Source organism: Antennarius striatus, chromosome 4 (assembly GCF_040054535.1).
Source record: "Antennarius striatus isolate MH-2024 chromosome 4, ASM4005453v1, whole genome shotgun sequence".
Taxonomy (NCBI): Eukaryota; Metazoa; Chordata; class Actinopteri; order Lophiiformes; family Antennariidae; genus Antennarius; species Antennarius striatus.
In genome coordinates, this window is record NC_090779.1 from 10,506,089 (window position 1) to 10,521,626 (window position 15,538).

Genomic DNA, 15,538 nt, shown 5'->3' on the forward strand with positions numbered 1-15,538 from the left:
TCGTGAGGGTTCTATCCTCCTTGTTCACTTGTTTGATGATTTTCCCCTGTATCTCAAAATTGTTATAATTCCTAGATGCATAAGCTGTAAGCTATTCAAATTCACCATTTCCAGGCCAGAAGTGTTGTTAATATTGAGGGTTATTAATGAGAAGAAGTGTTAATTTGCTGCTAATGAGTTTATACCATAAGGTATGTACAGTATGTATGTGAAAAAAGCTGTTTGTCTTCATGCATTATGATGCACCAAACTGTGAGGTTAGTTGATACAGCTGTTAATTTGTGCAGGCAGGTGCCACCTGTCATGATGTAATTATAGTATCACTGATTTGTTTTACACAAGTTGGTATAAACTGAAAATAGTTCTTATTTTACTGGCAGCAGGTGACATCCACATTTTGAATGTTTATACTTTGCAAGAAATTTTGCCAATTCCGCATTTACCTGTGAATACACGCATGACTTATTTAAGAATAAAGATTTGACAGTTATATCACTAATAAGATAAGGAAGGCCAACCACCATCTTCCCCTTCCCTGAAAAAAAACCCTAAATATTTCTGGCAAGGTCATTAGAAGTAGGACTGTAGAGTTCCACGGCGGCGTACATCGGTTGTCCAGCAGTGGAAGCCGCCACCCAGAGAATTAGCATGAAGAATGCTCACTTTTATGGGTGTAATACCTGAAACAAAATCACATTTACATCTCATTCCAAAGCATATAGGCGTTATTGTCTGGAATTACCCTTGAGATAGAACCATTTCCTTGCAAATTAATTCAAAATATCTGCTGACAAATCTTAAAAATAGAATACAGGAACTTACCAAGTCTCTCAAACATCTTGTGAATGTTGGTTTCATTGGATTCCACCAAAACACGCTTCTCGTCCAACATCAGGACATTCATGGACAGCCATTTGGAGGACATCCACATTGGATGGTCTAAAAGAGATTCTCTTTCACTAAATGCATGTGATTGTGTAAGGGAAGTCGTAATGTAACTACCCACCATCAGGAATCATGGGTATGGGAGGTTTAACAATAGTCCAGCCAGCCTTGTAGAACATGTCAATCTGAAGAAAAAGTCAATCAGCAGTTGTCATAGCAGAGCACTCTTTAAAACAAACACTGCACAAGAAAAAGAAACAGGGCACCCTTTCCTATCTGCAGTACCTGGTCACAGGGACGTTCAGGGTTTAACAGTGCCAGTCCTGGTCCAATGATGTTAAAAGTTGCATCAATGTGGTAAGCATTTGGGTCCTTGAAAGAGATTGTGTGAACCTTATAGTCTGGGGCCAAATGACGACGCATCCACTCAATTCCCATATAATTTGTAACCTGCAACAAATACAGTATATGTAGACAGGTAGGTAGGCAGCAAGAAAGAAGAATTTGCCTCTCACAAAGCAGACACAGCTACAAGTTTGCCTTCACAGCCTTCACACCTGACTTCTCTGGACAAAAATGTCTCTCCCAGCACGCATGAATTCAGCAGCATCAAAGCAGGGCTCGTGCTCTGTGGTCACAAACTTCCCCTGGGCAGCCAACTTGTATCTGTCTGCTAATGTTTGCATGGGGTAATCCTGTATGACACCACAACAAAATGATATACATGCTAGCAGTTGGCTATTGCTATATAATATCTTGGCACACAGTGCAACAAATAACAAAAGCATAGAGCTTAAAGGTAATATGAGGATGTTGAACCAAAGAACATTTGCATATGTTTATGAAATTTATGTGAAGAATAATAATCCCATTTAACATGTGACATCTTGACCAAATAGAAGTATCTGAAACTAATTTAGCAAAATAACTGCTCACCTGATCATACAGATCATCGGACATGGTGGGTTTAGGCGCAGTGGTCCATTTTGCACCTTTTCTGAAGTACTCCTTGATCAGAGGCCTGTAGGCTCGGTACTCAAAGAAGCGAGACCTCCAGGCCATAGGAGCTTCAATAATCTCATTTCCCACTACAAGAAGGATGTCTCTTGGCATGGCAGCATACATGCCTACAACAGATTCAACAATACATTTTGGGTTCTAGTACAATTAGATTATGAAATTGTGATGCCGTACAACTCAATGAAGAGAATTTCAAGCAACATAAGTGAATAGTCTTCGTTATTAAATATTGTTGTAGTTGTCTAAATGGGGCTAGGGCAAGTATGTTAACAGCTACAGTTCCTTTTTTTTGTTATAGAAATGTATCATTTGTCACGGACTGATTCTGTATTTTCAGGCAAAATTTGCAAGCTGCTATTGGTGTGAAAAGAATATCTGTAAATAAAAAGCAGTAAACAATATGTCCCCCTGAATGATAGTGGAGACGAAATAGTGGTCAGGAGTAAAATGGTAACAAAAAGTATTCATGGTGTGTTTCTTACCTCATTAATCTGCTAAATCTGAGTTGCCAAATTTTGCTTTAATCACACTTTACACATACATCATCGATATGACTGGATGTTGAAATACAGTCTAACGAGTGAGTAATATCTCAGCTATGTCTTTTTTTACCCGATGAGGTGAAGTCTGGAGTTGTGTACACCTGTGACCAGTCGATGGGTTCTGGCCTCCTCACAGTGACTCCCTCGTGACACAGGACGTTGCACAGTTCTTCAATTTCAGCAACGGCTTTCTTCAAGTGGTTCTCAGGAAAAGGGTGGCCTCCGTATTTCTGATAGAAGGGCCAATACTTCTCATACATGGTAGCCTGTTAAGAGGTTTAAAGTGTGACAACATGAAATTAAATTCACTGTCTCACAGCTACATTACTGAATACCCAAACATTACTTGGTATATAGCAATAAGCATGGACATTATATGTTGTACAAATTTTACAAGTCATTGTAGCGACTTCAAACCAATAAGCTGGGGCCTTCCTTTGTCAGACGCGCTTCCAGAAAAATCACTACGATACTAAGAAAAATATGTTTAAGCCTTCATTTACGAAGAAAGAATAATCAACTCATAAAAACTGTTCACAGCCTCATATAAGTGATCACAAAGTGGTAGCGTAACGTTAAAAGCATTGCATTGCATGTTGCGTTGCGTTTTGCGGTCAGCAAAAATACAGCAACCCCACTTATCCTCTCTCTCTCTCCTCCACACAGGTGAGAAGGTGCCCCATTTAACCTGTATTGACGTTTCACGCCCATATCTATTTTACCTTATCCCCTCAATGAAATAACAAAACAAAATCACGAACAATAACAAATACAATATTTAAACCATCTTATCATCTCTTAATACAAAATACCTATAAATTTATTCATGGCTCCTACAGTCATTTTAACATAATTACTTACTTTCACTTCCACAGTGAGGGGAGGCACATGGCAGTTTTCAGCACGACCCACAATCACCTCCTCAAGAGGGTCCCATTCATTGTAGCTGCAAACAGGACAGTCTTGCTCTTTAGTTTCTGTAACCTGATCTTCTACAACTTTGCCCTGCACCCGTGAACCTGAAGTACTCAAACTGCTCTGAAAGGCCTTCTGGGTCCATCCAGTCAACGCACGGCCAAGCTAGAGTGGACAAAAACTTCTTTGAATTGTGTGCCAATATGCATTTTCTTCATGTATTTATTTTTCAATTTTACATAAGTACCAAAAAGTCAGTGAAATTAGATATGATGGATTATATCAAACATATGCAAACTTAAGACCTGTTAGGGTTTGTGATCCAGCCCACCAAAGTTTTTTAAACTCTATGATTAAATTTATGAAATAAATGTAATTGTTATGCTGCCTGGTAAAAAATTATATAAAAGCCCAAACCTTTTATATAATGGTTTTTACATGTCATTTGCATTATTACAAATAAACATTCCATCCATCTTCTGCTCAGCTGGCCCACCTATCAAATTTAGAACTCTGTGTGAGCCATCAGTCAAAAAATTTGCACACTACTGGGTTAAATACATGACCACTTACTACTACAAAAAAAAGCACAAAATATAGTCATAGAAACTGTTTTTACAAATGTTCATGACTTTCAACACAACATTTAGCATTATTCAGGAGTGGTATCCAAATTATTCTATGTTCTGCATGAACCATGAACCACATGAACCATAAAAACTATATAAATAAATAAATGAATAAATGAATAAATAAAAAACAAAAGCAGCTGTGGAAACAGAAGGAAAATATATTTTTTCGATTAAAAATACTGATAAAACTGATGAAACTGATTTAATTTTTTTTTTATAAATACCTAAATTTGATAATATATAATCTAAAAAATGTGGCTTGGCAATGTGTTTTGGGGACAAAACAAAAAAACTATTAATATACCAACCATGGCCCCAAAAAGATGGATAGCTTCAGCTCCTCTGCAGCCTCCTCTCAGACACTTGACTCGCAGCATTGTCCGATACTGAATGTGTTACACAGCAGAGCAAGATCCACTCCGTGGTTTGTCTTTGAATGAAATTACAGCAGCTTTATAGACATATGTACATATGGCTCTGAGACCATTGGTCACTCTCATGTTGTTGTGCAAAGGACATTGATAAGAATGTTTTACAAAACCTGATCCCTTACAGCAGTGAACAGTAGTTCTGATAAGGTTTTACCCCATGCCGTCTCTGCCAGCCTTTTTCTGACTAGAGTTTCACAACCAGAGGCTATTAACTCTTTCCTCCCAGTCCCACTTGATGGTCAGGTATTTCACATCGCTCTACAGGTGAGTTCTGACTACAGCTGTTGACCTACAGGGTGCCAGTGGAAATTGGATTACTGTTCGTCGAAGGAGAGGAGGAACGTGTGATCGTAGGAAGAGAGAGAAGAGGAACGCCAACAGTATAGGACTGAGGGTAGGGACGTTGAATGTTGGAACTATGACAGGAAAAGGTAGAGAGTTGGTTGACATGATGCAGAGGAGGAAGGTAGACATACTGTGTGTCCAGGAGACCAGGTGGAAAGGTAGCAAGGCTAGAAGTTTAGGAGCAGAGTTCAAGTTGTTGTATCACGGTGTAGATAGGAGGAGAAATGGAGTAGGAGTTATCTTGAAGGAGGAGTTTGTTGGGAATGTCCTAGAAGCTAGAAATTGAGGGTGCGATGGTCAATGTTGTTAGTGGGTATGCTCCAAAGGTAGGATGTGAACTGGAGGAGAAGAAGAAATTCTGGTTGAACTTTGATGAAGTAATGCAGAGCATACTGAGAAGTGAGAGAGTTGTCATTGGAGCAGACTTCAATGGACATGTTGGTGCAGGAAACAGAGGTGATGAGGATGTGATGGGCAGGTTTGGTATCCAGGAGAGGAACGCAGAAGGACAGATTGTAATTGACTTTGCAAAAAGGATGGAAATGGCTATAGTGAATACTTTCTTCCAGAAGAGGCAGGAACGCAGGGTGACCTATAAGAGTGGTGGTAGGAGCACACAGGTAGACTACATTTTGTGTAGATGGTGTAATCTGAAGGAGATCAGTGACTGCAAAGTAGTGGTAGGCAAGAGTGTAGCATAGGATGGTGGTGTGTAGGATGACTCTGGTGGTGAGGAAGATGAAGAGGGCAAAGGCAGAGTAGAGGACGAAATGATGGAATGATAGAGGTAGAAAAGGCCAAACAAGGGGCTTATGATGACTTGTATGCTAGGTTGGACAGTAAGAGAGAAGTACAGAGAAGACCAAACGGAGCTGCATTGTGTTTTTGTAGATCTGGAGACATTGTGATCTGTAGTGAGATTAGGGAACAGGTGGAGGAGAAGCTAGAGAGGTGGAGGTTTGTCCTGGAAAAGAGAGGAATGAAGGTTAGCCGCAGTAAGACAGAGTACATGTGTGTGAATGAGAGGGACCCAAGTGGTAGAGTGAGGTTACAGGGAGAAGAGATCAAGAAGGTGGGGGATTTTAAGTACATAGGGTCAACAGTCCAGAGCAATGGAGAGAGTGGAAAAGAGGTGGAGAAGCGTGTACAGGTAGGATGAAACGGGTGGAGCAAAGTGTCAGGTGAGATGTGTGACAGAGGTGAGACTTGTGAAAACAGCACCCAGTGGCTCTCTTCACTTAGTCTGTGCAGCACATTGTAAGTGCTGTTCCAGCCGGTTTCCACCTCCTGGACAGGTTTTAGTTGAGGCTTCCGCAATTCCTTCCTCTCCTTAAAAAAATTTGATTAAAAAAGGATTGATTAAATTTTCAAGGCAGCAGAACTATAAACAAAAGTAGCATTAAATAAACTGTAATTAAGCCACAGAACTTACCTTCGCAGGGGCACTGCTCCTGAAACATCCTACTATCTTTCTGTACTTGGCTTGGAAGTGAGAGGGCTCTGGGGTCTGGGTTCTTTATCACCAGGTTAAGGATGTGAGCAACACACATGCATGTTTGAGCCATAGCTTCATTGCATAAGCCCCCTCACGAATGAGCCTTCCACTTGTTCAATATTTTTGTGCAGTGTGTGCCGTGGGAAAATGTTTCACTCCCAACATGCTGGAGTCATCAACCAAATGGCGTGTAACAGTGAGAGAGAACTCTGTGTTGACAGAGGTCAACCTATCTGATGTCAGACTCACAGCTGCTGCTTTCTCAATGCTGGCCTTGGCCTTCTCCTTCATCTCCTGGTACCTGGCCTCCACTATGGCTTTCAGGGCTGAAAGGAAAGAAAAAACATTACGTAGTTTGAAACTACGTTGGCTGTGACGTGGTGTTTTAGTGTGGCTGTCCTGTGACTGATGGACTCAGGTTTGAGTTTCAGTCCTGCCTGTACCACACTGTTAATGGTTTTATTTTTAGTATTTAGTTCATGATTACCTACACACTTCAAAGCCTCGGTACAGAACGTGACATCATGGCACTGGCAGCCCTTTTGCTCGCTGTTTATTATTTTGTTTGGCACAAGTCTCTTTGGCATGGCATGTGCCCTGTGCTTGGTTCACTATCAAGTCACAGAACCTCCTCACTCACGTAGGCACCCTGCCATCTCTCTCTGTGAGCGCAAGTGCACAATGAGCACCTTGGTGACATGATATACATTCCTGAAAGTTTGGCTGTCTGTTGGGGTGTCAGGGAGGATGGGGTGACCTGCTGGAGCCCCGCTGTGTGATGCTATCTGTCCGTTGTGGTAATCAGTGCGAGTATTGTCTGTGCTTTCAGGTTCGCCTGTCTCTCAGCGCCAGCTAATCTACAGTTGGGTGCTGGAGCTGTCCTTAGGCCTGTGTCCTCCGGCTGCCTAGGGTTGGCTGTGCCTAGTGATGTCTAAATGAGGCCTTATGAGACTCTGAACACTTTTGGACAATAGTGTTGAAAACCTGTTCATTACTTGAAGCTTCGTTCATTGAGAAGATGGCCACCCTCTGCTGGCAGGGTGGCTGTACTGCAGCCACTCAACCGTGGATGACCCCAGAAAGCAGCGTTTTGAGGCTTCCTCTGTTGTATACATTTTCTGACTAAAACTGAATATAACTTATGTATGAATGAGATTGTGGCTAAAAGCTTGATTTTAATTCAGTTATTAACCTTCAGGTTTTTATAGTTTAGCAGCGTTTAGGAACTGTTTGGCCCACCACTGTTTGGCCCGCCACTGCTCTCTCTCTTGTTGGGGCTCTCTTGCTGGGGTTGCCTTGCTGAGGCTCTCATAGTGGCTCTTTTATTGCTTGTATCTTTATTTTTATTTTTACAGTCCTGCTTTGGCTCTCCTTTATCTCTGTTCTGGCTGTCTCCCAGGCCTTTGTTCCTGCTATCTTTTGGAGCCTGCATGGTCGCCAATGCCTTGTGGCCATGCACATAATTTTATCTGTTTGTCTTTTTTCTTTTACATTTGTCTGGTTCCCTCCGGGTGTGTTAATTACTTGGGAGTGGTTAGGGTTAGAGTTAGGGGTTAGGGTTAGGGTTTTTCCTTCTTGTCTACCTGTGTTGGCAGGTGTTGAGGGCTGACTGAGGCTGTTTACCCCTGGTGGTGGGTTTGTTCCTTTTCACAAGACATTTTCCTGTGTTGTGATTCTGGAGTGTCACTGGTTGATGTATTTGAGGACCCTCTTTGTGATTTTGGTTGGCTCTACTGCCTGGTAGACCCCCCGCCCTGTCCTCATCCCCAAGTACTGCGTTTAGTTTAACCGAGGTGTAACGTTAAATTGTTGTTTTTTTTATTTTTGTCTTTATTGAAAACCATCTCTCCCCGTGGTATATGCCAAACTGTGTGTCCTTGTTCAATACAATGGTACCTCTACTAACGAATGTCTCTACATACAAAATTTTCTACTTACGAAACACCTCAACAGGAAAATATCGCCTTATGACAGAAATTTCGAGTTACGAAAGGTAAAAATACAGTATGGGCTGCTACTTGGAGCTCCAAAAGGTTCCTGAACACAACATTCTTATAGCTGCTCTGCCACTGGCTATTACCTAGCATCCTGGCATCCCACTGGCTAAGAGGGACCTCTGTGTGTAGCTAGATAGGTATCTACGCAGCGTCCTCGTCGTTCGGCTCTCGACCCATGACGTGTTCTGATAGTTTTACGTAAATATATTAAATTTTAGAGTATTCACTATGGACCCCAAGAAAGTGATGGAGACAAGTGAAGAAAAGAAGAAAAAAGTTTTTTTGTCCATACAAACAAAGCAAGAGATAATTTTAAAGTATCAAAAGAGGTGCATTTGGTTGATTTCGCCAAAGAATATGGCCTTGCATCTACAATCACCATGTTATCAAAACAAAAGAAAGTTTAAGGAGTTTAAGGCATCACCTGGGTGGTTGGACAAGTTCAAAAGGAGGACTGGAATTCACTCTGTTGTTCGGCAATGTGAGGCAAGGGCTTCTTCTTCTTTTTTTCCTTTCAGCATTCCCTTCAGGGGTCGCCACAGCGAATCAATTGCCTCCATCTAACCCTGTATTCTGCATCCTCTTCACTCACACCAACTAGCTTCATGTCCTCTTTCACTACATCCATAAACCCCCTTTTTGGGTCTCCCCTAAGCCTCCTGCCTGGCAGTTCAAAACTCTGCATCCTTCTACCAATATATTCACTATCTCTCCTTTGGACGTGTCCAAACCATCTCAGTCTGGCCTCTCTGACTTTATCTGCAAAAACTCTAACATGTGCTGTCCCTCTGATGTACTCATTCCTGATCGTATCCTTCCTGGTCACTCTCAAAGAGAACCTCAGCATCTTCATCTCTGCTACCTCCAGCTCTGCCTCCTGTCTCTTCCTCAGTGACACTGTCTCTAGACCAAACAACATTGCTGGTCGCACCACAGTTTTGTACACCTTTCCTTTCATTTTAGCTGAAACTCCTCTATCACACATCACACCTGACACTTTCCTCCATCTGTTCCATCCTGCCTGTACACACTTCTTCACCTCTTTTCACTTTCTCCATTGCTCTGGACTGTTGCCCCTTAGTACTTAAAATCCTCCACCTTCTCCCTGTAACCTCACTCTTCCACTTGGGTCCCTCTCATTCACACATATGTACTCGGTCTTACTGCAACTAACCGTCATTCCTCTCCTTTCCAAGACAAACCTCCACCTCTCTAGCTTCTCCTCCACCTCTTCCCTGCTCTCACTACAGATCACAATGTCATCTCCAAACATGATAGTCCATGGAGATTTCTGTCTAACCTCATCTGTCAGCCTGTCCATCACCATAGCGAACAAGAAAGGGCTCTGAGCTGATCCCTGATGCAGTCTCACCTCCACCTTGAACTCCTCTGTCACACCTAAAGCACACCTCACCACTGTCTTACAGTCCTCATACATGTCCTGCACTGCTCTAACATACTTCTCTGCCACTCCAGACTTCCTCATACCATACCACAGTTCCTCTCTGGGCTCCCTGTCATAAGCTTTCTCCAGATCTACAAAAACACAATGCAGCTTCCTCTGGCCTTCTCTGTACTTCTCTATCAACATCCTCAGAGAAAATACTGCATCTGTAGTACTCTTTATTGGCAAGAAACCATACTGCTGCTCAGAAATGCTCATTTCTGCCCTTAGTCTAGCTTCAACTACTCTTTCCCATAACTTCATTGTATGGCTCATCAGCTTTATTCCTCTGTAGTTGCCACAACTCTGCACATCTCCCTTGTTCTTAAAAATGGGCACCAGCACACTTCTCCTCCATTCCTCAGGCATCTTCTCACTATCTAAGATGCTGTTGAACTACCCAGTCAGAAACTCTACAGCCCCCTCTCCTAGACACTTCCAAACTTCCACAGGTATATCATCAGGACCAACTGCCTCTCCACTCTTCATCCTCTTCAATGTCCTCCTCACTTCATCCTGACTAATCTTTGCTACTTCCTGGTCCACAACAGCCACCTCCCATAGTCCTTGTTATCTCTCATTTCCTCGTTGAAGAGATTTAGACATTATACACGTTATTTGCTAATGCTATTTGCTATTTTTGCTAGCTTCACAGTAGTCAACTTTAATCACACTCTCATTTAATCTTTAAACTCAGTAATCTTAATCTCAGACAGTTGAACCCTATCCCAGTACACACAGAGCTCACAGAAGTCATCTAATCTTTTCTCACCCTTGAAGTCTCTGCACATTTGAACAATCACACACACACACACACACACACACACACACACACACACACACACACACACACACACACACACACACACACACACACACACACACAAACACACACACACACACACACACACACACACACACACACACACACACACACACAAACCTACACACCCCCACATATCCAAGGTAACAGTTCCATTTATGGAAGTCTTCACAGTTATGGGGTGATCAGGATGTAGGCAGGATTGTTTACAGGATGAGACTGGAGACGGAAACTACGTCGAGAAGATGCGGCCGGAAACCTGTCACGATCGGATTGGTCCATAAGACACCACATCCCCTTATTCTTAATCTGAATTGTTTAAATCTGACCGGGCCAAGATAGAATTTGCTCTTCTTCAGCTGCGACTGATGTAAGACCTGTGTAGTACCGGCAGTCAGGGACTGTGGAGAGCCCGGGTATCTGTATTAGACTTGTTGTCAGGAATAAACTTTTTAAACTTATGACGATCGGCTAAGTCTCCTACTTTACCTCAATAACAAGAACCCACGGAATAAAGAAGCTTTGAAAAGACTTTGCTTCATCATTCATCAACTCTTCAAAGTACTCTTTCCATCTTCCGATCACTACTGGCACCTGTCAATAGACTTCCAATCACCCTAACCTACTGCACCTTGGATTAGTTAGCGAGCTAAGTGTTAGCTGTCTTATTTAAATCGTAAAAGCTATTTACTAGCTAACCAACATGGATGCAGTGTGAGTTCCTTGTGTGTGTGTGCTTGTCCCGGGACGTCCTGTGCTTTTACTCTGGGGGGACAGCATAATTGATTTGGCTGGTTCAGTCCTGAGAAACAAAACTCAACTTTATTTTTTTAACATCTCATAAGTGAAACATTAACAGACTAAAAGCTTTAACTGAATCCTTCTCTCAAAAAGTTTATTGGTGTTAAACCCGTTAAAGCAGTAATAGTAAAGGTGGAGTTATTGACAGATACGTGGCTTAGTTGCGTGACGTTTGTGAAAGACATGCATTTGGGGGGGGGGGGGGGTCATGAACATCATCATTCTCCCCATGAAGTTGGGGAAAATGCTTCCCTTTTTAACCTATTTATTCTTCAAGGAAAATTATGTGGTTTATAACACTAATCAAGTGGACCACATAGAACAGGGACATTTATTGTGTTACACTGGTGTCACAGTGGGTTTTCTCGGGATGATGTATTTGTTGGTCCTTTCAAATCAAAGTCTTTTATGAGTGAGTCGTCTCGTCCGGAGGATAGTCATGTGCAGGTCACATGGTACAGTCAGATATCCACAGGTTTCCTTCTAAAATATTAATACAGTGTATGACTCTCCTCTTCCTCACCCTAGTTTCATCTCTTCTTTTCTTATTTCAGTGTTTTCCTACCACTCCCACACATTAATTTGATACATCTTGCATCTGATGGATGGGGGGAGGGATTTTGTCGGGTGGAGTTACTTAACAGTGGTAGTGCAACAGGAGAAGCAGTTAAATGGCAGCTTCACAAGGAGCTTGTCAATTTGGCTGCTTCATGGAACCTGTTTTCATTTGTTTCACTTTTCTGGTCCAGCTGGGATTTGGATTACATCTGGAGTGATCAAGCAGTTTATCCAACTCAAAACTCATGCTGCTGGACTCTATTGCAGGCTGTCGGGTTGTCGTGGCAACATGTTCTACTAATTAACAGCTTTTGGCCTTAGGTTCCATATAGAATTCTATGAAACGTAGTCTTTAATGAATTCTTCCTCTGTGGTTTGTTCACACTGGAGTGACATTAAATGTGTGTGTTCACACAGCATGCTGCCATTCCGCAATGCTAAGAGGCGTAGCTTACAGTGCAACAGCAATATGTTTAACTATCCCCCTAGCTCATCACCTTCTGTGCTTCTTGTTCACATAACAGATTCCTGTGAATATGCAGGCAACCTTGCATATTCACAGGTGAGAAGAGAAAGGTTAGCAAAACTCATACCTGGGGTTTGGAAAATTGGTGAAGAGGCAAAAAATTAGACAGAGAAAATGACAAAGTAATGACAAAGAGGGAGTATGGTGGAAAATGTGGCGGTAGGTTGATGAGGGGAGGAATTGATGCATGGATAGAGAAAGATAAAACAGGATTGACATTGATTGTCTGATCATGATCATTCTAATGACGTCATATGAAATGGGGCTTCCAGATCTGCGACGTCTCTTTAATTTTACACATTTAATAAAGTTGTTCCAAAGCCTCTGGCTCCCTCTAGTGGCTTAGAACTTAAAACATCAACAAAACAATCACACAATCAACTGCAGCCCAATGTTTAATGGCATTCATCCTCAACTAATAGAAAAAACACATTGCGACATCACTTTCTTAATTTGTAAACGAAAACATTGATCCAGACATAAATGCTTCAACTCATACTTGTCTTTTCTCGGGAAACTGTGACTGAACTTTCACCTAGGCAAAAAACTAGACAACCCAGAGGCTGCAGAAAAGTTGAAAGAAATCAACAAAGCCCACTCTGCTCTGATCGAGCTGACGAAGAGGATTTCGGTGAGGAGAAGTCAACAACTTCTTGGGTCTGTCTAGCTGGTGGGAGAAGGCAGGCTTCAATCAGGCTAGGGTTTCAATACCTTACTTTACTTTATTGGTTTACTTTACTTGATGCCGTGTTTACATTTAATAAAAGATTAATACAGTATAGTAAATTTTCAGTCCCTGATAGAAATGAAGTTTCCTCTGATTATTAAAGAGTAGGAACTGCTCCGCTGACAATCTCTCTTCTCCTCTTCATCAGGTGTTGTTCGCCTTCTGCTGCCTGGCAACAGGCTTTTTTCTGTATCTGCTGCTTCTGTTGGTGCTGTGACTGCTGCTGTGGTAAATGTAAACCTCTTTCCACTATGCGCCAGGGGCTGAAGTTGTATGAGTCCCCTGAGGACCTGGAGGCCCAGTTAACCATCAACAAGAGAAGTGAGAGCAGACACCAGAATTTTTTTTTTCACAAAACGGGGTTACCAAACCCTAAGTAAAACCTGTGACTCTGGGTTGGCTTACCCTGAGCATGGAAACTCAGTAACTCAGGTTTCACAAAGACTGCTTAAGGTTAGTTTTATCATACCAGGGTAAGCTCACCCAGTGCATAGCAGGTGCGACACAACTGTAAAAAGCTATCATCAATGATTCACGATTCAATCAGTCACCGTGTCCAGATCTTAATGCAGGCATATAAAGACTTTGAGGACATTTTCCAAAGAAAGTGCAACAGCGCTGCAGCCGGGGGGGTCACCCTTTACTGTTGTTTGGCTCCTCTAACCCCCGGAACATATCTGGGTGGTGGAACAGCGACAGGGATGTCTCCCTGCCGCTCCCTGCCGCCTAGGATGTCCATCTCCCTGAGTCATGCGCCTGACCGCATACCATAACACCTCTCTTAAGAGCCTTCTTTCCCCCACGTCCTGTCCTTATGTGATGCCCACTAAGTGTATCATCACATTAGTGTGATTATTTTATTTGTGTCTAAAGTTGTGAAAGTGTCTGTTTTACTTATTCTTCTAAGACCAAGTTTATGTGATTTAATTTATTTCTTCATCCCAAAAACAGTAGAACTTTGGTCACCAGGTGGCAGTGGTGGGATCACAGGTTAAACCTGTACCAGTCCGTATGACGTGCGCGCTAGCCGGGCTCCCTTCATAACCAAGAAGGGGCTTCGGTGAAAACGCTACACTACTCCACTGTCTACTTCATTTATAACATTTTAACCTGTTTTCCAGGTGGGTAATCCTTCGCAACCACACAAAGACATCACCTGATGTTTATGTCGCTTTTGGTAACGTTTGTGCTTTGATTTGGGTCGAATTTATGTATAAAACAAGCTTTTAGAGATTCAAGAACTTCTGTCACTGTGTGTACTGGGGCTCGTTAAGATGGCGTCTCCCCACGTGTGGTTCCGTCATGGTTTTGGGGTATCACTCCTCCATTCTTATAGTTAGACTTATGTTTTGATATGTTTAATGGCTGGCTCCATTTTATTATTTTGTGTACATACTAAGTAAGCAGTGTTACCCTCCACTGAACGGAATGGTTTAAGACCATGAGGCAGCTATGCAATGTCAATATGTGTTCGGGGTGATTACTGGTACTGTTTTGTATTGAGTCCTGGTGCTAGTAGCATCTTTATATATTAAAAGTGCACTTTAAAATGCAAAGTAAATTAATGACAAGAAGAACGGATTTTGGAAAATGAGTAATGTTAAAGGGAAATGCCAAAGAGTTACAGAACGTGTTTATTGTTGAAATGTATTGTGAACCAGTATGATATATTGGATGTATTTTGGACTGATAATGAATGTTCTATGGACATGTAAATGTGAATGTCTAGATTGACAGTGAAAGATACAGTGTCATGGATGCTGGGTAAAATAATTCAAATTAAAGGACAAATGCAGACAGTATTGGTTAGAGAGGGAATTTGTTGTGAAATGTGAATGATTGTGAATAAAATATAACCGAGAAGGAGCTTCGGTGAAAATACTCCACTACTCCACTGTCTCCTTCATTTATAACATTTTAACCTGTTTTCCAGGTATCATATATCTGTTGTTGGGTGCCACATCCTGGTACCTGCAACACTTACTTCTGAGCCATAGCCAGAAGCTCCCTTCCCCGGCCTCCTCTGCAAGGTCACGAAGAGCCCGCTTCCTGTTGGATCCCGTAACTCCTAGAGCAGTGGTTCTTAACCTGGGTTCGATCGAGTCCTAGGGGTTCAGTGACTCTCTGTCAGGGGTTCGGTGGAGATAGAGGTCAAGACAAAACACCCGAAACATCGTGGCTACACACGTAGTCTACCATCACCAAGTATGAATGAGGAGTGAATGAATAATGGATCCAATGTAAAGCGTTTTTGAGTGTCCGGAAAAACGCTATATAAATCTAATCCCTTATTATAATTATAATTAACGTGAATTTACATGTACTGTATAACGGAACGTGATGGGAGTCAGCATTACTTGAAGTGTAGGCCTTCAGTTCTTTAGGCTGGGATGTCTT

The 15,538-nt window shown here is 42.1% G+C and overlaps 2 protein-coding genes across 2 annotated transcripts in view; one reads left to right on the top strand and one right to left on the bottom strand.

Annotated features, from left to right (window-relative positions):
* Nucleotides 1-570: 570 nt before the first annotated feature.
* Nucleotides 571-4,371, bottom strand: LOC137594271 (glycine amidinotransferase, mitochondrial-like). Its single transcript, XM_068313644.1, has 9 exons — nt 4,303-4,371; nt 3,309-3,527; nt 2,518-2,713; nt 1,822-2,012; nt 1,443-1,580; nt 1,171-1,335; nt 1,007-1,070; nt 823-939; nt 571-680 (listed from the first exon to the last, which is right to left on the bottom strand). Exons 1-9 carry the CDS (start codon nt 4,369-4,371, stop codon nt 571-573), a joined length of 1,269 nt encoding a protein of 422 aa, XP_068169745.1.
* Nucleotides 4,372-4,713: 342 nt separating this feature from the next.
* The window catches only part of LOC137594183 (glycine amidinotransferase, mitochondrial-like), a 55,494-nt gene continuing 44,669 nt past the window's right edge, over nt 4,714-15,538 (top strand). The window contains exon 1 of the mRNA XM_068313496.1: nt 4,714-4,819. The gene's annotated coding sequence lies outside the window, so the exon portion shown is untranslated. The remainder of the gene's footprint in view (nt 4,820-15,538) is intronic.

Coding starts and splice junctions, on each gene's coding strand:
- LOC137594271 (XM_068313644.1), bottom strand. CDS start 4,371: ATGCTGCGAGTCAAGTGTCTGAGAGGAGGCTGCAGAGGAGCTGAAGCT. Junction 3,528..4,302: donor TCCATCTTTTTGGGGCCATG/GTTGGTATATTA, acceptor TGTCCACTCTAG/CTTGGCCGTGCGTTGACTGG. Junction 940..1,006: donor CATACCCATGATTCCTGATG/GTGGGTAGTTAC, acceptor AATCTCTTTTAG/ACCATCCAATGTGGATGTCC.